The sequence below is a fragment of the Rhinatrema bivittatum genome, chromosome 9 (genome assembly GCF_901001135.1).
Source record: "Rhinatrema bivittatum chromosome 9, aRhiBiv1.1, whole genome shotgun sequence".
Classification (NCBI taxonomy): Eukaryota; Metazoa; Chordata; class Amphibia; order Gymnophiona; family Rhinatrematidae; genus Rhinatrema; species Rhinatrema bivittatum.
The window spans coordinates 48,455,412-48,477,197 of record NC_042623.1 but is presented as its reverse complement, the minus strand read 5'-3'; the positions used below and the strand labels follow the sequence as shown (position 1 = coordinate 48,477,197).

At 42.2% G+C, this 21,786-nt stretch overlaps 1 protein-coding gene across 20 annotated transcripts in view; it reads right to left on the bottom strand.

The window, feature by feature from the left end:
- The window catches only part of CADPS2 (calcium dependent secretion activator 2), a 1,612,018-nt gene that overhangs the window by 77,779 nt on the left and 1,512,453 nt on the right, over positions 1-21,786 (bottom strand). For 12 of the 20 annotated variants that reach the window (XM_029616601.1, XM_029616602.1, XM_029616600.1 and 9 more), the window contains one exon: positions 19,475-19,582. The exons of 1 other annotated variant lie outside the window; for it this stretch is intronic. In XM_029616601.1, the coding sequence (XP_029472461.1) occupies positions 19,475-19,582 (108 nt within the window). Of the gene's footprint in view, positions 1-14,619; positions 14,668-19,474; positions 19,583-21,786 lie in introns of all 20 variants that reach the window. 7 more of the 20 variants (XM_029616598.1, XM_029616596.1, XM_029616604.1 and 4 more) reach the window with 1 other exon arrangement.

Here is a 21,786-nt window from a genome sequence, read left to right as displayed (position 1 = left end):
AAAATGATTATGATTCATATACACTAAATTTTAGGGTAAATTTTGCTGAATTGCTGTGTAGATCATTATTGTTTAGGTCATGGCAGAATCATTGATATAATATGCTTTCTCTTGCAGCCTGGATATTCTCAGCAAGATCATTAAATAATAATATGCTCTATTAAAATATGGTACACCTAATACTGCGTATAAATACATCTTATACAGCTTTTCTATAATACACCAAAACATTTAAAAAGAAGAAGAAACCTCATTACAGAACAATTTTCATGCAATTTTGGAACAGGAGGAAACAGCTAAGAAATGGAAACATGTCGATATATGAATATAGTAAAAGAAATTGGTAATATGTTTGAAATAGTGTGGAGCTTTGCTTGTTTGACCCAGTTTTAAATTACTTCTTCATTTCTGTTATCTTCACATAACCTATAATTACATATTTTAGATCTAGATTTTGGGTTCCTTACTTTAACTAGTGCAATTATTCTAGTATTCTTTTCTTGCACAGTAAAGTGCTTTTTTTATTATTAATGAAACTATATTTGGTTTCAAGTAATATGATTGACATTATTGAGGCCTATAGATTAACAATGCAAATGTGACATTTCTCATTAACTCGACACAGATAAACATTATTGGTTGGAATTCACATTTGGATCAATGCTCAATTATCCAGCGCAGTTCATACTATAAAGTATTTGAAGCACATACAAGTTTCACTCAAAAAAGTGCAAATAGCTTACAAACCTTTACCATACTGTATCTTTTGCTTCAAAAGATTTTATTTTCAGATTTTTGGCAGCTTTTGGAAGGAAAAAATAGTCCAGGGAAAAAAAATATGCAAAGAAAAATCTTGTGCAAAATCCACTATGGAACTTTTACTCAATTCTTACATTTAGCAAATCTGTGGAAAAAAATCCCACAATTTTTGCATGAGTTTATTTATGTTTTACAATGTTTGTCTGTGGATTAAAAAAAAAATTGTTTTACCCTCATGTCCTTTCAGAAAATACCTTAAATCTTGCCCTTACAGTAGCTTGAGCATAATGTTGTACATATTTCATTATTCTGAAATTTCTTATTCCTAATGAAACTCAAATATTTTGATTTAGGATTTTTGCTGCCCAAGATTTTCTTCTAATTTCACTCCATCAGAGCAGAATTCAATCAATGAAATTACTAAAGTGAAACAATAGCCTTCTAGTGTTGCCATGTGTTGTATATGCTATCTTCATGCTGATATCAAAAACACCAATGAGTGAAAGGTGTTAGAAATTCTTTGGGCTTATTAATAAATTTATATTTTCTGTAGAAAATCAGCTGGTTGAAAAATAAACAAGGTCCTGCCCTACCTAGTATTAAGAGTTTCGATCTAAGTAAAACTAAATGTCATCAAGTTTTACGCGATACCTTTTTATTAGTCAAAAGCAATACATTTCTATGTAAATTAACTCTTTATTTTCACCTGAGAAACAGAGTACTGCATCACTGATTGCCAGAGACTGTTTAACTGAACAGTGAACCTGTGCCAATAATTATGGCCTGACTCAAGTAGCTATTGTGAAGGTCTACAGTTCCATTTCAGCTGACTGGATTGCTCGATTCAAGTTCTATCCACAAGTTCTATCCACAAGTGACAGTTAATATTTCTCTCTGGGTCAGGCCCCAGATGAATGCTTGAATCAAAATGTTGGGATATATAAAATGTCTTCAAAACTGCCATGAAGTGCTTGCCTTAGTTGACTTTCTTGAGATTTATTTGCTAAGATATTAAGTCTATTTTCTTGGTTACTCCACTGTGAGCCTAGAAACTTTTTTTTTTCCTAATAAGAAAGCAAGACTATATTTTTCTTTATTTACTCTCTATGACCATCACTTGCTCAGTTTTGCTGCTTTGAGTGTGCTTTTCTATTTCTTCTCCCACTGCCTGTCATGCCAGCAAATTTGAAAATATCCAGTCAGTGTTTTTTGAGAATGATAAACATGAAAAAAATTAATATTCCCATTTTCTTTACTTTTTCCTTTTTGTTTTGCACTTGCCCAGCTCAACACCACTAAGAATTCAATAATCAAATTTTGAAGGTTAAACATTAACTAACAGTAGTGACAAACCACTTTTTAAAATTAATTTGTAGGTTTGGTAGTTCTCAAGAAATCTGGTTGAAAATGATTGCTTTCTACAAAATATCATGAAAGATGAATGACTGTGAAGCCTTAGTGATGGCAATATGGTGTACAAGTTCCAAACAAGTTCACTCAACCATTTTTCCATGACAGATAGACTGAGGTGTAGATTTTAAAAGCCCTGCGCACGTAAATCCTGCCAGATTTACGCACGCAGGGCAGTTGCGCGCCGGCGCGCCTATTTTGCATAAGCCGCCGGCGCGCGCAAAGCCCCGGGACACGCATACGTCCCGGGGCTTCATAAAAAGGGAGGGAGGGGGCGTGTCCGGGGGTGTGTTCGGGGTTAGGGGCGGTCCGGGGCTGGTCCGGGGGCGTGGCGACAGTTCGGGGGCGGGCTGGGAGGGCGGACCCGAGGAGGCAGGCTGTGCGGCTCGGCGTGCGCAGGCTGATGATTTTGCACAGCCTTGCACGCGCCGACTCCGGATTTTATAAGATACGCGCAGCTATGCGCGTATCTTATAAAATCCGGCGTACTTTTGTTTGCGCCGGTTGCGTGTACTTTTTTAAGATCTACCTCAGAGTGTACTAAGCGATTTTCACAGACAAAATGGGAGATAACCTTTGGTACATATGTGTCCAATATAAACTGTGGATATTTTTTCACTTTCATTTCTGAACATCAAAATATTTACCCATGTAAATCAGTTGTCTGAAATATTAAAAGGACAGTAATATTTAAAGAAAAATGAACACTATTTGGAAAGTCTATGATTTGCTTTTTTAACTGTGTTTAGGAGAAGAATCAATAATAGGGGCTAAATGAGGTCCTGGCTCCAGCTCATTTGAGAAAAATGAAACCAAACTTGGTTTCCAGAGATGTGGTCATGTGCTGAGGGCATGGAGTTGTGTACCAAGACAGACCTGGCAGCAACAATATTCTGATTCTCTGTGGGGATGATGTAAAAAATCGCACTAAGCCAGCCATGTGTTTTTATGTGGGATTTTTGGTGTTAATATTACTTATGTATATAATAAAGGTTTTAGCACCAAAAAGATGCACAGTAAAACCCGTGGTGGCTTAGTGTGGGCCCATTCAAATGGCATGCAAACAAAGGTGTTACCTATTACTGGGCATGGGCAATGCAGAGAGCCATGCTAGAAAGGAGAACTGTTAGTATATGTTTTTTCTCACGGGTTTTTTAGTGCCTGGGTCAGGGCAAGAGTAAAAGTCAAATTACCTGTCTGGGCCATGCCAACTGCAACTAATTCTGCTGCATATTTGAGTGCTGTACCTGAGAATAAGCCATGCCAATAATTCTGTTGAATATTTGAGTGCAAATATTCCTGAGAATAAGCAATGCCAACTGGATCATTGTAAGAGTAATCAGTTTTGGCCTATGTCAATTTAAACAGCCAATAAAGGAACTGTGCAGCATTTTTTCATTACCACTGATTTTAAAGCCAGTGTTTCTTGTGGTTTTCTGCATGCATTTTTTTGTACTTTGGGCCTTATTTTCTAAGGCTAGCGATAGTAGCGATAGTAGTGCATGTCTGCGCTACCTAAATCGTGATGGAGTCGGCCCCGGAAGAGGAGGAGTCGGGGCGTCACCGGGGCCGACTCTGCGAAGACGGCGCGAACAGCGAAAAGGTAAGGGCCTTTTCGCTGCCTATTTCGTGCCCAATAATTACACCTTCTATGGTGGCGCTATTGGGTGCAAAACCGGCAGCGATCGCACCGCCCCCCCGTTTCGACCCCCCGCCCATTAGCGCGATTTTCTAAAGTATCGCTAGCCTGCGATACTTAGAAAATGAGGCCCTTAGTGTGGATTTTTTAGCGCGGGTCTCATGTGTGGCATTATGTTATTGCATCCTGCAGGGGCTGCTTGTTTTCACCGTGCACACTATAAAAAAATTGGTGCAAAAAATAGTGCAAATTTTGGCGTAGGTTTTATTACCTCGGCCCCTTTTGCATGGGGAAGCTGAATTCTCTCTTTGTCTCTATATACTCAAATTTTAGTGAATAATAACAGCAGATTTAACACTGTTACTTTTTTGCCTTTCTCTTCTGAAAGCACATCTATGTAATCTGTAAACCTGAAATGTGCTATCAGGCCATATATCTTACATACATAATTCTGAAGTTCTAAACTGTAAAGTGCATTAGGATTTGTTGGGTTATTATTTTGTTCTTCTATATGTAGTCATTTTTGTGATTTTATTAAACGATGGGTGGATGGCTGGTGGGGGTTGAGAGGTTAATTTTAGAACAGCCAGGGTAGGGCTACAGACTGTGTGTACAAACTTTAGTACACATTTTCAAAGTGGACTTGTGCACAAAAGTCCACTTTGATAATGTACAGGTTGACCTGGTACACGCATAGACATACGTGAAGAAAGTCAGACTTGCCCCAGACCAGGTTTAACTTTCTGCCATATATATTTACGTGTATATTTTTGAAGATTTGATATGTGTGTTTAAATTCTTTTCCCACCCCACTGCACACTCTTCTCTATCCCCAAGAATGTTTCTTATTAGTGAGGGTTAAACTACATGCAAAATGGGGTTTTGCACATGCAGAATCCCCTACTTGACATTCAAAGTAGCACTTGCTCACATAAAACAGAGTTTTATGCAAGTAGGTCACTTTGAATAAGAAATAAAAACACTCAAAACCTTAAAAGGTTAGGGGTAGATTTTATAAAAGTACGCAGGTTTTTAATAGATATACGTGTAGCCGCACGTATCTTTTAAAATCCGGGGTCAGTGCGCACAAGGCTGTGCAAAATCGGCAGCCTATGCGTGCCGAGCCACGCAGCCTGCCTCCGTTCCCTCCACCCCCCCCGCACCTTCCTCTCCCTTCCCCTAACTAACCCGCCCCCGGCCCTAATTCTCACCCCTACCTTTATCGCGAAAGTTACGCCTGCTTGAGGCAGGCGTAACTTGCACATGCTGGACCAGCTGCTGGCGCACCATGGTCCGGTCCGGGGGCTGGTCCGGAGGCCGTGGCCACGCCCCAGAATGCCCCCGATGATGCACCGGACGCGACACGCCCCCGACGACGAGCCGGCTGTGACACGCCCCCGTGTGGGGGGGTCCCCCAGGAAAGCCTCAGGACTTACGCACGTCCCGGGGCTTGCGCGCGCCGCCGAGACTATACAAAATAGGCTCGGTGCGCGCAGGGGGGTTTGGGGTAGTTTTTCAGGGGTTACGCGCATAACCCTTTGAAAATCTACCCCTTAGTGAACATGATGCTGTATATCTCAGTTTCATGACTTGCAGGGTGGTGCTGCATGCTGCCACATAGGAGATCAGGGCTACATGCCAGAATCTGGCCCTTACCTGTCTATCACTCATCTTGGAATTTTACAACTTGAGTGAGCCATGACATTTTTGAGACAATTGTGACCTTTAGGTTGTGTTTTCGGGGGACTCAAACAGAGGTGAAAACTCAGCCATGTAGCCCCAGTGTCCCCTCCTCCCCCTCTCACTTAAATAGGGCTGGAGCAGGCTCTGACTGGCCTGGAATCTAAGGAGGATGAGCCAGTCAAAAAATGTAATACATGCCAGCAGCACTTGTTGGATTATTCTTTCTCTAATGAGCAGCAAATCTTTTCAAAATTTGCCAGTTAGCAAGGCATGGGGAAGATTTTCAAAAAATATGCGCGCGCGAACATGGACACACAATTTTATAACATGCGTGTGCTGGCGTGCGCATGTTGTAAAATTCCAGGTCAGCGCACGCAAAAGGGGAATAATTTAGCAAATTCACACAGCGACACATCGGGGCCTTCCCCAGTTCCCTCACAGTCTGCTCCAATTAACGAGCGGACTGGGAAGGAACTTCCCAACCCCCTTCCCTAACCTCCCTGCCCCTTCCCCTATCCTAACCTCCCCCTATTTCTTTAACTTACCTTTTGCTCCTGTAAAGGAGCAGGAGCAAGTTGCGTGTGCGATCCCCTGGCACAGCAGCAAATGGCCGCTGTGCATCTAGCTCTACCCCGCCCCCTTTTAAAGCCCCAGCACTTACACGCGTGGATGGGCCCGTTTGAAAATTGGTCCGGCGTGCAAACCCCAGGATTTATGTGCACCGGGGTTTTAAAATCCGGCCAATAGTGCATATTTCTTTATTTGCTAAATAAGATACTATGTGACACAAAATAAATACAGAAGGTAATGGCTTGTAGGGGACGGGGTGCACAGACAGTCATACAGCTGTATTTATAACCGTCATGCTATGCACAACATTTGAAAACAACACTTAGTTTGTCTTTTCCTTTACCCATGGGAAATCTGAATCTTCAGATATGTCTGCTTAAAACTATTTTATCCCATTTCAAGCTAACAACTCAGATCGGTTTGCAAGTGAATTATTATCATTCTTTTTTTTTTTTTTTGGCACAATTAAAGGTGAGTTAAGGCTCTGGTGGAAATCTAAAGAGCATCAGCGAATCCGAGCACTGCTCAGCTTTTGAATTGCTTTTTTTCTCTCCTTCTCAGCTCTTTTAAATGGTTTTCTATGGCAGGAACATTTTTCTTGATTAGTCACAGCTAATTAGCGTTCTGGCAGAGACAAGCAAATCAGAAATGTCAGGGGCTGCAAGGGCTACATCTCCCTAATCCTTTGATAATAATTTAGCCTCCTGGGAGGGCCTCAAACTGTGGTAAATAGTGGCTGACAATAAGGCAAAATTAGGTGGGCAGTAGACCATTAGGACAGAAAAATAAGAAGCCCTACCAGATCCTGCTGCGCACCGACAGGCAACCTAACTGCACTGCCAGATGAGGTGCCTGTTTAAGCTTGTGTTGTTAATTAGCTGATTCTACCAATCCTGCCACACATGTCCAGGTGCATCAAGCAAAAGATGTTATTCCTGGGCTCATGCCAGATCACAATTGTGTTCACTGATCACATTTCAAGACTCTTGAGAAAGAAGCACCACCTATTTCTTGGAGATTAAATTTTTTCTTAATTTTCTGAATTATCAAAAGGATGGGGGGGGGAAGCTCTGCAAGCTGCAAATACATTTTCCTGTGCATTTTCCTGTGCAGTTTCTTCTTGGTAATTAGCCACGCCGAGATTGTGTTTCACAGGCTCTAGTTCACAGGCAGAGGTAAGATTCAAATGGGAGCCTTTCGCTCGGTCTTAACCTGCCATGGATGCTTTGGCACAGGCATAGGATCAAAAAGTATTTATTCCCACATAATCATGCTTATAAATAAAGGATTATCTTTTGTTCAAATTGAGATTTATAACTAAAACTAAACTGAGATAAGTAATTTAAGAATATGTAAAGTTACAAACTCTGAAAGAAGTACCACCACCCAAATATCACTTGCAGGAATAACATCAATTAGCACTCACAACGAGACACGCAAGCCTATTTGGCTTTTATTCTTTAATAACTACTGGCAGATCTTACACCCAGAAGTTTATTGTTAAGGTTATGAAATTCTCATGCTTTTACCTACCTGAAGGTTAACTATGAAATGTTGATATGACCTTTATCTAAACCATGGGTCCCCAAACATTTCATTGAGATAGTCTGGAAGGGAGGGAGGCCTGGCCTTTACAGTGATTTGAAATGCTGGAGGCAGGGTTCCCAGAGATATGGAAGATAGAAACTTACAGGTCGATCCAGTAAGGCCGCGGTAAAAACAGTGAGGTAGTGTCAGGCGCACCCTTCCTCCCCGCACGCACAGTTCTCTTCACTAACTCCCCAATACTCTCCTCTAATCGCATGCAAATGCATGCCGCGGCTGTGAAGCGTTAGGGAAGGGTTATGCCCACGCAACCCATTTTACTGTATAGGCGCTGTAACAGCGCCTATACAGTAACCTGGGTGCGCTGGTACCTGTCATTTCAAATGACATTTGAAATGACAGGCACCAGGAAGTGTAAAAAAGTTTAAAAAGTGTAAAAAACAAAAAACCTGTGTGTTATATAAAAAAATAAAACAATTTTAAATACCTGTCGGAGGGCCGTGGGTCCAGGCGGCCGGTGGGCGGCGGGCAGCCATCAGCGGCATCCGGTAGTCCCTTCTCCCTTCCTCCCCTGCCTGGATGAGCGCCAAAATCGCACGGGCGGGTCGGCAGCGGGGGGGCGGCAGCAGGATCCGGGAGCGGCGGGTAGGCAGCAGCGGGGTCCGGGGGGGCAGCGGCAGCGAGATCCGGGGAGCCAGCAGCGGCAGCATGTTCGATCGGGCAGGCAGGCAGGTGGCAAAGTAAAGATGGCCGCCTGCACGGGAAAATCGTGCAATTGGCCGCTGAAGACGTGACGTCACACCCCGTGACGCCAAATGTCGTGACGTCACGTCTTCAGCGGCCAATTGCACGATTTCCCATGCAGGCGGCCATCTTTACTTTGCCACCTACCTGCCTGCCCGATCGAACATGCTGCCGCTGCTGGCTCCCCGGATCTCGCTGCCACCCCCGGACCCCGCTGCCGCTGCCCCCCCCCGGACCCCGCTGCCGCTGCCCCCCCGGACCCCGCTGCTGCCTACCCGCCGCTCCCGGATCCTGCTGCCGCCCCCCCGCTGCCGCCCCCCCCCCCCCCCGCTGCCGACCCGCCCGTGCGATTTTGGCGCTCATCCAGGCAGGGGAGGGAGGGAGGAAGGGAGAAGGGACTACCGGATGCCGCTGATGGCTGCCCACCGCCCACCGGCCGCCTGGACCCACGGCCCTCCGACAGGTATTTAAAATTTTTATTTTTTTATATAACACACAGGTTTTTTGTTTTTTACACTTTTTACACTTACCATAGCAGGCCCGAGCCTTGCTACTTTTTCGTTTGTTTTTTTTTGCCCTGGTCCCGTCCGGTCTCCTGCAGCCCCGTCCGGTCCGGACGGGGCTGCAGGAGACCGGACGGGACCAGGGCGGGTAAGCAATGTTTTTACCCTACACTACACTAACTCCTACTAGGGGGAGGCGGTAAACTAGCAGGTTAAGGCCGCGGCAGAACAGCGGGTTACGGAGGAGATAATATCAGCGCCCGTTACAGTATCGCAGGGGAATAGTTAATTCCTTCATTATACAGCTTTTTCGTTCATTTACATGCCGGGTGCGGAAAGGGTTATGCGTCTGTTTTCAGAAGCGATACGGACGCGTGAAACTGGAGACTGTATCGCCGAATTGCCTTGCGCGCCCGAATTGTGCGCTACGAGCACGTTACAGACGGGCAATCCTCGAGTGGACGATACTGGATCGACCTGTTAGTAATGTTATTTCTAGGAATTTCACAACCCTGCTACATGCTGCCAGGAAGGCTACCACTTGCCTCTCCCCATTCCTCAGCACCTGACCCTGAGGGACTGGGTGAATGGCAAGATGGTGTGTTTGTGTGTGGCACACACTCATCCACTTGCACTGCTCCCTATACATTCTTGCTCCTGCTCTGTTTTCCTCCTCTTTTGCACCCATTCCACCAGCAACTCTCCTTTTTACCTTCATTTCCTCTCTCTCTCTCTCTCATACCCCTTTCCTCCCACTCACATCCCATTCTCTTTTTCTCACCCTCCTTCCCATTTCCTTTCACTCATGCTCCCACCTCCTGCTTCTTCCTCTTCTGCTGGCAAGGGTTGGGAACCTCACAAGCACTGCAGCCTTTGCCATGCAGGTCCTCCTTACATAACCACTCCTCACACTGAAGAAATGCCCCCTTTAAATCCTTTCCTTGCTCCAGGCACTAGAGATGTGAATCGTGTGATTGATTGTCTTAACGATCGATTTTGGCTGGGGGGAAGGGAATCTGATCGTCGTGGTTTTGTTTTTTTTTAAAATCATTTAAATCGTAAATCGGGGGAGGGCGGGAAAACCGGCACACTAAAACAACTCTAAAACCCACCCCGACCCTTTAAAATAAATCCCCCACCCTCCTGAACCCCCCCAAAATGTTTTAAATTACCTGGGGTCCAGTGGGGGGGTCCCGGTGTGATCTTCCACTCTCGGGCCACGGCTGCGTTAATAGAAATGGCGCCGGCAAAGGTAGCGCCGGCGCCATTTTGGTTCCTGTCCCCCGACGTCACGAGCGCAGGAGATCGCTCCCGGACCCCCGCTGGGACTTTTGGCCAGCGGGGGTCTGGGAGCGACCTCCCTGCACTCGGGCCGTATTGCAAAATGGCGCCGGCCGTACGGCCATACGGCCGGTGCCATTTTGCAATACGGCAATACGGCCGGCGCCATTTTGCAATACGGCAATACGGCCGGCGCCATTTTGCAATACGGCCCAAGTGCAGGGAGGTCGCTCCCGGACCCCCGCTGGACTTTTGGCAAGTCTTGTGGGGGTCAGGAGGCCCCCCCAAGCTGGCCAAAAGTCCCTGGGTGTCCAGCGGGGGTCCGGGAGCTGCTTCTATCATCAGTCTTTGCCACACCAGTCCTTATCTTCTGCAGGTGGGGATTGGGAAACACCACTAGGACTGGCACTGCAATATTTATTTATTTTATTTAAACGTTTTTCTATACAGTCATTAAGTTATTTACCATCATAACGGTTTACAATGAGGCACATATAGAGGAGATTAGCTCATATTTTACAAAGGGGGTGCCAATAGTATCCGGTAACAAATAAACATTAAAGGCAATTTGGTTTATGACACGGATTTTCACTATTCACCACTCTGCTGCCCTGCCACATGTGAGCCCTCCCCAAACAGTAAACCTTTCTCTGGGCTGATCTGTCCAATGACATAGAAACTTTGGCAGGCCAGATTTGGCCTACAGGTCATAGACTAGGGACAACTGATCTAGATAGGTAGTTTATTGTTTTGCAGGATGGACCATACAAAACAAAGAAAAGTAATCAAATTAGTGACATCACGAAGTTAGAACAATATAGATATGACATTACTACTGAATTATTACTTTCACTGCCTGCCATTTCCCCATGTCAATAAATCACACATCTTCCATCCATACTGTTGTTTGGCAATCAATAGTTAACTAGGCCATTGTCTTTTCCTGACTTGGAATGTGTACCGTATTTCCACGACAATAACCCGCCCACGTATATAACCCGCCCACACACATAACCCGCAGGTTTTCCAGATTTATGAAAAAAAGTTTTAATATACCCCGCCTCCTCATATAACCCGCGGGCAGACAGGGCGCTTGTCCGAGGGGCATCGCATCCCTCGGTCATTCATTCGTTCATTTAACCGATTTCTGGTTCCATGCGAACCCCTCTGTCACAATCAGACCGTGAACACGGAGCAGTGAGAGCAGGCTGGCGGGAAGAGCCGCTTAAACCCCGGGGACCTTTGCGCGGTTTGCAGGACTTGCAAGCTTAAAGCCTGGGGAGGGGAAGGCCGTAAAGCGCCGCTCAGGTCTGGGCCAGAACCCGCGCTTCCCTCCAGCCTTACCCCCATTGCTCCTTCCGTGCTAAGCGGCTTTTCCCGGCAGGGCGGACGCTGCCCGCTCTCGGAGCGCACGGCCGGGCTCTCAGTCACCGACCGGAAGCTACAGCTCCGCCATGGTTGTGAGGGCGAGACAGGCGTGAAGCGCCGCTCAGGTCTGGGCCAGAACCCGCGCTTCCCTCCAGCCTTACCCCCATTGCTCCTTCCGTGCTAAGCGGCTTTTCCCGGCAGGGCGGACGCTGCCCGCTCTCGGAGCGCACGGCCGGGCTCTCAGTCACCGACCGGAAGCTACAGCTCCGCCATGGTTGTGAGGGCGAGACAGGCGTGAAGCGCCGCTCAGGTCTGGGCCAGAACCCGCGCTTCCCTCCAGCCTTACCCCCATTGCTCCTTCCGTGCTAAGCGGCTTTTCCCGGCAGGGCGGACGCTGCCCGCTCTCGGAGCGCACGGCCGGGCTCTCAGTCACCGACCGGAAGCTACAGCTCCGCCATGGTTGTGAGGGCGAGACAGGCGTGAAGCGCCGCTCAGGTCTGGGCCAGAACCCGCGCTTCCCTCCAGCCTTACCCCCATTGCTCCTTCCGTGCTAAGCGGCTTTTCCCGGCAGGGCGGACGCTGCCCGCTCTCGGAGCGCACGGCCGGGCTCTCAGTCACCGACCGGAAGCTACAGCTCCGCCATGGTTGTGAGGGCGAGACAGGCGTGAAGCGCCGGGGCGGGGGGAGAGAGATGTTAACCGCTGCTGTAAAATTTTTTCTGGATAACCCGCCCACGTTTATACCCCGCGGGGGGCATGCGGGGTAGGTAAAAACGCACATTACCCGCGGGTTATATGCGTGGAAATACGGTAAATGGTTACTACTATATTCACAAATGAATTTTTCTATGGACACACAAAAGATTTTATGAGCCAGATTTAAGTTTTGGGAAAACAAACAAAAAGAAAAAAAAAATAAAAGTAGTAAATAACTTGCAAGGCACTTGCTGTACAATTTTGAAATATAATCCTTGGGCAAACCCCCCCCCCCCCCCCCCACTATCTAGGAAAGAAATCCACATAAAAAATGTATGCAGCAAAAATCTTTGCAAAAAATGGCTATGAGAATTTAGTCCCAAAGTATGAAATTTAAGAATCAAGTAGAACTTCACAGTGCTTTTTAAAGCACAGTTTTGCTTGCAGTCTTCCCTCTGAAACTCTTCTCATAGAGTTATAGGAAATTCAATTCATAGGCAAAGTATGAACCATTTCAAAATTATGCAAGCAAAGTGGCATCAAGGCTGTGTTTTTCGCAGGAAATGTTACTCTGGCCCCCTGGGTGAAAGCAAGCACACATCTTTAGCGGAGCAGGGGGCTTTATGTGGTTTTAAATGGTAAATCAACGAGTTGGAACATCCTCCTTAGCAGAAAAGTTCTCTTGCCCGTGAACTCTTAGTAATCATATACCAGAGAGCAACAAATGATTACTTACCAGCACCCTTAGGTAATCTGGGCAAAAAGAGTTCTTACACAAAGACCAGAAAAGTCTGGCTAAACTACATTTTTAACTTGCTGATATTTGCTTATTTGTAAGATTTTTCGTGCAGTTCACATAAACACATACATAATACATATGTAACATAATCTCAAACCAGCACAAATTTCAGCATGATAAACCATGCTGACAAAAGATTCTGCATTATGAGACATAGTGTCATCATCTTTGGGATCTCTGGAAGTGTATAAAACATTCGAGCTTCACGCTTCTCATCTGCAACATTGCAAGCATTTTTTTTTCACTGCAGTCCATGCAGTGAAACTCATAAAAAAAATAAAAATAAAAATGAAAAGACAGCAATGTCGGGAGAAAGATCTGAGCATTGAAAGAAATTCCATAAGAAGCATCAACATGCTTTCATGAGTAAAAACAGAATGCCCAATCCCAGCACAATGGGAAAGCTCCATTGTGGGGAGAAGCTTTTTTTTTCTTACATGGCCATACAGGAAGGGCAATCCTGTGGAATTCACTTTCTTTTGATGATATACTCTTTCATTATTCATAAATACAATTTTTTTTCCTGAATTTCAATTCTTTCCTTTTATTTTATGAGTGATACATATACAAATCTAGATTGTAAACTATACAGGCAGCTAACACAAATGGTTATGGCACAGCAATATCAACATCTTTCCATATACTTTAAATCCTAATTAACTTCTAAAATTCCTTCCTCTTACAGACAGACTGAATAAATATTCAGCTATGAAGATTTATTTAGTTCAGAAAACAACCCCCCCTCCCTCAAAACAAAACAAAACATAACACAAAGAAACAAACCCTTAGGAAAGTGAGGTTAAACAGTGGATATTAGGGGCCTGAATCACGAAGTCTTTTCTCCCATTCTGTGTCTATGGGAATAAAAAAGCTGAGTGAATCTAGCCCTATATTTCATTTTTAATAATAGTATGCTTTGATTTTGGCCTGTCAAATGATTTGATTTTTCCCTATAGGACGGAATGGAATGTGTACAACTTATTCTGTTAGAGTGCATATTTTCAAACTCCTGCACAATTATATTGGATAAGCCAAATTTTGTCAAATTCACAAAAAAAGATATACAAGACATTTTCTATAAATAGGTGGAACGTCAGCTTCCAAGCAAATAGTCTTGATTTATTTTATTAGAATACATCAGTAAAATAGAGAACTCAACCCAATCTTACTATACTGAAGCTATTCTCTTTCTATAATATGGTGTTTTCTCCAGCCCTGAATATATTAACTTGCCGCATAAAATTTCAAGTAGAACCTGAGCAATGAGATAGGATGCATCCTTTTTTTTCATTATGAAAATGTAACTCAGGTCAGAATTCCCTTCCTCCTCTGCTCCACAGTAAGAGTAAACACTTGAAAGTGTTGACGACATGCAGGGAGGCCGGTCTGTTATCACATGGCCTCAAGTTCTTGCTCTTCTGATAATTTTTTCCTAATATCTGCATGGAACTGATTGCTCACACAAGTCACTGAAAACACACAAACTAATTGTCACAAAAATATTTAGAAATGAGCTACTACCAGAAACATGGTGACAAACAAAATACTAATGAATCACACAAAGGAACCCGCAATGAGGTACACACAGTAATAATGTTTAGTAAAAAATAAAGACACTTTTACCTCAAACAGCCTCAAGTACATCACTGAACTTATATCATCCATCCCTTTCTACAGATGCAAAAGGAAAATAAATAGTTATGGCATGAGCAAGCGATTAGCATTCAAGTCAGCGTTGAGCTTTTTGACCAAAATGATGGTGTAATTAGTCTCTTTCCACAGAAGAATTACAAGTGCTATGGTTGTTTATAAAACAATTGAAGAGTTAATGCAATTGAGGTAAAATGGGATTACTACGTTTCTAAGGTGTTGCCAGCTGCGAGCACAGTCAAGCCTTCAGATCATCACGTACATCCGGTCCAGTTCCTGAAACTTGTATGGGAGGTCCTCAAAGGGTTAGAAATGATTAGGCAGAACAGGGACCCTTGGATATTTCTGTGTTATTCATGTGTGCATTAAGTGTCCCAGTCTTTCAGAATTCATAAAATATCTGCACAGGAAGCACTAATGATAATAATTTCTGTTATGCTAATACTATGCAACTGCCTTCATTGCACTTAGGAGACTGCCTACTAACTGAGAGAACTACATATGGCAAACTCAAAATCTGCAACTTACACATGTAAATGTAAACACAGAATTTACTTCTAAAAACGATGGGGGTTGTCTGTACAAGTGGAACATTTGCTCTCACAGAACGTACCATTTTATCCTAACGTCTTACTTTTCTTTTCTTAACATTTTGATCATTTTCATACATATTGGATAGTAATGGTAGCAAAAGCATATGGAAAACACCATAATCCATTAAAAAAAGAGTAAATTATCTCTAGCTAATTATACACTACCTATATCCAGCTGTTCATTTCATATATATACTTTTTAAATAACTCATTCATATTCATGCACAGGATAATTTAATTAAATTCAGTTTCTTGGCTGTCATTTCAAGCCAGCATATACTAAGCATTTTGCCCTTAAACACTAACTAGTAAAATCCCTTTAATACCTCAGGCCCTTCATGAGCCTTTTGTCAGCTAGAAGTATGCAGCAGGAAGAGGAAGAAGAGTTATAAGACCAATCTTAAATTTTCACAGGGGGGGGAAACAATAAAATTCAGAGGAAAAAGCAACTGCATTTCTATTAAATGTGTAATTATTTTGCATTGTGTTATGATAACGTTGCTTATAAGAGCGTAAGCATGAAATAAATTTCAAAAACATTACGTGCATCCATTCCTCCTTTTTTCTTATTTCATTCTTGAACTTTCAAACTAAATTTCTAGACTTGGCCAAGTTACTTAAAAAAAAACCTTCTGAAGTAAATTTTCAATGTGGAGCTTTCTAAAGAAACAGTAGGAAAAAGCTAATTTTGCATTCAAACACCATCCACTAAGAAACCTGGTTCTCCTATGCTGCATCTATGGGAAAAGACCTTGATGAATTAGGCCCTAAATGTCATGACTTTGACAATTTATTTTTCCAGTTTGGGTCACCTTCAAATATTACTTAAAAAGAAATATTAACTCAGTGAAAGTTTTTAATGTTTAGGCATGATCCAGAAAACATTGGACTCCTAACATATAAAATAACACTTTATTATTATATTCGGTTTCTACCACGGAACGACACAATGAGCGCTACAGAGAGCGCTATTCAAATCTGTGGATCAGGTTAGACCCAAGATCTGATTTCGAATGTTTCCATTTCTTGATTTAACTGAATTTCGTTCCATACACACACACAGTTAGAATGACTGCTAGGTAAGGGGGCCAATTTTTCAAGCTGTCTGCCTAAGTGTAAAAGTCCATGAGCACATTGTACCTGTGGACCTTGTACTTAAAGGGGAAGCACACAATGTTTTCTTGCCCTAGATTGATGGGCTCTATACCAGGGTACTATCAAGCTAGGGTGAGAGAATATGTTAGAAATCTCATTTTTGTGAGACTTCCCTCACTTCAAATGACATAAAATCTTCACTGAGGTGTACTGTGCTGTTAATATGTCTCACTCTCCTGTAAAACTGGCCCCTAAAACCACCACCAAAACCTCATCTCGAGTTATTAGCTGGCCCTCCTATAGTGATTAAATAGTTGACTACTCTCTCTCTCATCGCGGGCATTATTTTGATGAATCTAGGGTAGGTTTGTTTAGGACACTGAATCCTTAGTGCACTAAAAACTTAGCCAAACACCCCCTCCCCCACCTAAAACCACTAATTTTCTTTAAATCTGCATCCACTTAGACTGGTGCAAAACATCTGCTAACTGTATATTTTAATTGTTTTCTATTTCTTTTATTATATTTTCCTATGATTTAGTGGGGCTGTAAGTTGCAGGTAGAATATTTACAATAACAGTAATTTCTCTAAACTTGCAAATTTGATTAAATATATTGAATAGAGGATTTTCTTGTGAGAAGGTAAATTTAATATACTTCTCTACTTTTACTCTGCTGGGAGAAAGAACACTCCTTTCTGAAAAGAGCCCTATATTTAATAAATTGGTCAGCAAAGTCAATAGAAGTTCAGCAAACATCTGACAAGAATTAGCCTATAAACCGTGGTTGCTTTTTTTCGCACTCTCTCACACCCCCCCACCGGAAATCTTTGAGAATCAAGAGTGATATAGAATAGATAACTAACTAAAAAAATAAAATTTAACAGATGGTTTAATTCTCCTGCTTCAGCCATGTTCGTAACATTTTTGTCTCCCCAGTGAGGTCATGTGGCAGGGTTTTAACTCGCCATACTGTATAGGTTCTCAATCTCAATCCTGAGCAAATGGCTCAGCTTTACATTTGATCTTAGCCAAAAAAAGAGGGTGAGAAGCCATTAGATCAAAATTACCACCAGGATAAATGCAATGGAGAATAAAGCAATAAAGGCAAACATGCTTTCTATGACAGTTTCCCAATCCTGTCCTGGAGGCACACCTTTCCATGCAGGTTTACAGGGCTGTCACAATGAATATACATGAGATAGATTTGCATGCACTGGGTCTCCAATGTATGCAAATCTATCTAGGATATCCTGAAAACCCAACTGGTTAAGTGTGCTTCTAGGTTGGGGTTGGGAAACACTGTTCTAATGCTATCCTCTAATTCTGTGCTTCAACAGAAATGCTAAATGATAAAATAATATCTTTAGATTCAAGACAGGAACAGAAGAAACTCAGATTGCCTCACTACACAAAGCAAATAGCACTAGATCTCTGATTTACCTGAAAGGGGAAACTCGTTTAGAAAAAAAGTCGTGCTCTAAAGAGAAAAAATATGTGCATGCAATTCTTAATTTTCTTGTTCACCCAATGACAGCCATTTTTGAGAACCGCCTGAGAAATATTATAAATGTCTAAAATAAAATATCTCAGAGATGCATTACGACAAGTTCAACTCCCCTCCAAGCAATAAAGAAGAAAAAAACCCCACAAATAAGAAAACCCCTCGAAAATAAAACATATGCTGGCAGATTCAGTGCAATACCAAACTGAGGCAGAAGTTGCTAATACAGTTTTAGTATTTCGTGGAAGTGCCAGCTGGATGGATGATAATTCTTCTACCCCTGCAGGGCATCAAAGCTTTTATAAAATCATTCTTTTCACACATATTAACACTTGGCTTATTAAAAACAGATGATACTTTTGTTGTAAAGCTGCCTGGTAGAGGCTAACAAATGCATAATGTGAGATAAGTCTCATTTTTGAAAGCCCGCTCTGACAAACAACAAAAACACCGACATTACAAACTGCAGCTGAAAGTCAACATTAAAGGACCTTCCTGTGACTGCAGCAGCTAAAGTGTCACAGTAAGGGCTGTGAATGGCTGTTATGAAAACATTTGCAGTATCTTGCATAATTAAATGTGACTGCCAGAACAGATTTGCTAAAATGGAGTGAAGATGTATACAAATGTGCTTCAAAATGGATATGGCTCTGTAGAATCAGTATTGCAATGGGTTTTTGTTAGGCTGCATCCAAGAGCGTGCAGTGCACATTTATCTTCTGCAGGAATTTCTGCTGAAGTGTCAACAATGTGTATCATTTAATCAAATTGGGCCCTCTTGATTTAGTCCTCAGTTATGTACCATGTAGGCATTCTGGTTTTACAGCTAAGTATGCCTGCTACAAAAAGGACAAGGAACTTCCTTTTCTATCTTTGTTTTGCTTTGTGGAACTGCAACACTTTTTTGTTTGTTCCACTGTTGGAATAAATAAAGTAAAATAGCAGATCTAACTTTCACTTAGAGCACAATATGGGAAGTTATATTTTTGTTTAAAAACCTAACCCCACCTACAAAAAAAAAAGCAACCACTTTCTTTTAACTGAAGTGCTTCAGGCTACACTGCTCATTCGCAAGACATTATACTCCGTTTTGAAATAACATAGTAACAGTATCTTATAGATTTATGTCCATTGTACTATAACATCAAAAGCAAGTGCTGGCAATTAAACTGAGTATCCATGCACTATAAGCATTTATCAACTAATGCTTTACAGGTTTTGCTTTAAAAATCAATGATAATGCAGTATGCATGCCCATTACAATACCGTTCTAACTGTATAGCCATAAATGGAGAATAAAACAAGACTGCAATAAGTAAATAAATAGGGAAACAAATAAGTGAAAAGACAAATGGTGAAATGACAAAAACAGGCTAAAAACGAATCTTCAACTAAGCTTTTAAATGTACTCAAGCCAAAACAACAGCGTGCATGCAGGAAACACATCTAAATAAACTTCAACAGCACCTGCAGAAGGCCCTAATCACAGAGAACGAACTACATTACACACCATAAAGCAAAACCGAGATCAACAGGCATGAAAAATGTGACAAGCAGGCAACGTACAGTCAAAATGCAACTTATCCCTTCATTGTATAACCATGATGCCAGCATGCCTTGCAAGGGTAGTTACTTACATCAAATAACTTTTCAATATACATTTCCTCATTGACCTTTTCTCGGAGTATATCCTGGTTCTGACGGACAAACATGATGTAGGTGTCTGCCAGATCCATCCCAGGTTTCTGTAGGGGAAGAAACCACAACAGAATAGACATCTATGACTCACCATGCCAGAAGATGCTGAACTATGAATGCATGGAATGACTATTTTTGTTCCCATGTGAAAATGATATAGCACATATTCAAAGACAAAGGCGTAGTCTGCCTGCTTAGTTTGGGCAGCAAGAGCTAGGAAGGTTATATCAGGAGTAGGAAAGAGGGATTGATTCAGTACCAAGCACGGTTTAGGGGAAGCACTGCTATCCTTGCCCCTACCAAATATGCCTATATGTAGAGATGCATGAACATTTACACAAACAGCTATCAAATAAGGTTATTTATATTTTAAGATACTTATAAAAACATTTCTCAGCTTGAAGCAGACTTGCTATTTTGTGGTGGGCTTGCAAATTTAGTGTCAGTAGTTTAAATTCCTGAGAGGATGTGTGGCCTAATTAAATTAAAAGTCATGAGAACTCTGGGACAAGTGAATTTGAATCTCTGCTTTATCATACTGCCCACTTGGGCTTTTTGTATAAAGCTACTTTTCCATTATAGCGTCCCTGCTTACTTCTGGAGTTGACTTTAAATAATACCATTGTGTTAGGAGATTTTAATGTACATGTGAATAAACAACCACTTGCAAAACACTATGCTGATTTTTTAACACCTATGTCTGCACTGCAGTACAGGAAACCATTCATGGTGGTAGCCATACTTTACATTTAATTTTGATGAAACTTTATTTCGCAGTAGATCATATAGCCTCACCTGTACGCAAGTACCAGGACAGACTACTTGCTGCTTACCTTGAAAATCTCAATATTATCCAGTCAGGAAAATAGTGCAAAAATAGGGGATCTTATATTAGGTGTGGTCATGTAGATGTTGACCAACTAAGTGACCATGGCTTCAAAATTTACAAATACCAATCAGAAATGATCCAAATTGTGCTGTTGATTCTTATCTTGATTCATTTAAACAAGTTGATAAGGTAGCTCCCAAAGAAAAAGATTGTCACTCACCAATCACATATTGTGTCATGGTTCTCCTCGAAATTGGGATCCACAAAGCACAGATTGGCAGGACAGAACATCATTAGCACAAGTCACATTAACCATTAGATTTAGCTGCTTATAAAATACAGCTAGGATAATATATAGGCTCTTGACAGACAAAGCCAAGAAAGCATACTTTGCATCTAAGATTAGGCTGCCAGATAATAGCCTGTGCAAATTGTTTTTGAAAGCACAATATCTTAGACGTAGAAATAATAATAGTACTGTTAATACACCTGCCTCGGCAGCCATTTCATGTGAAAGGTTTTGCGAGTTTTATGCAGGACAAAATTGTAGGTATCTGTGCTAGATCCCTGTTGAGATCAATGTATCTGATTCTTGCAAGGAGAGTCTGGATTGAAATGGGAGCAGTTTTCATTAGTAAACTGTAGAAGAAGCAAACCCAGCTTATGGCTGCTTTAAATTCTTCTAGCTTAACCCCTGTCCTACCTTTGTAAGGCCAGCACTTAAGAAAGTGATGTTGAACTCTTTGGATCTTACTATCATCCTGTTTCATCTTTGCCTTTCCTTACAAAGAATATTGAAGCAGTTGTGCTAAAATAAATGGACCAATTTCTTAGACGAACATACAATATTAGATCATTACCAATTTGGATTCCGCAGGGTACCCCACATAGAAATTCTTGTATTTATGAAATTTGGATATTTTTAGGAGCGGCTTTGACAGGGGCAGAAAAATATATCTTGATTTATCAGCTGTATTTGACACTTTGTATCATCAAATTCTGTTATCACATTTAACTGATTAAAAGGATATCAGGGATGCTTTTGAAATGGTTTACGTTTCATTTTAAGATAGGACTCAAACAAGTGATGGTGGGGTCTATGGAATCGACATGGCATTTTATAAAAACAGGGTGTCCCACAGGATTCTGCCCTGCTGGCAATGTTGTTTAAGATCTACCTGTCTCCTACACGTAACAACGTGTGTATGCTGACAACATCCAGTTCTTTATTCCAGTTCCATCATCCTGTGTGAATGAAACAGTGGCAGTTTCTAATGCCTAGCTGCTGGACGTTTGTAAGAGGCTGGCCCTCAACATTAGGAAAAATGGAAGTGATTGTGCTTAGCATGTTCTCCTCCACAGAAATGTCCTGTTGCTTTTGCATTTAATGAATGGACAAACCCTTTATACTGATAAAGGGTT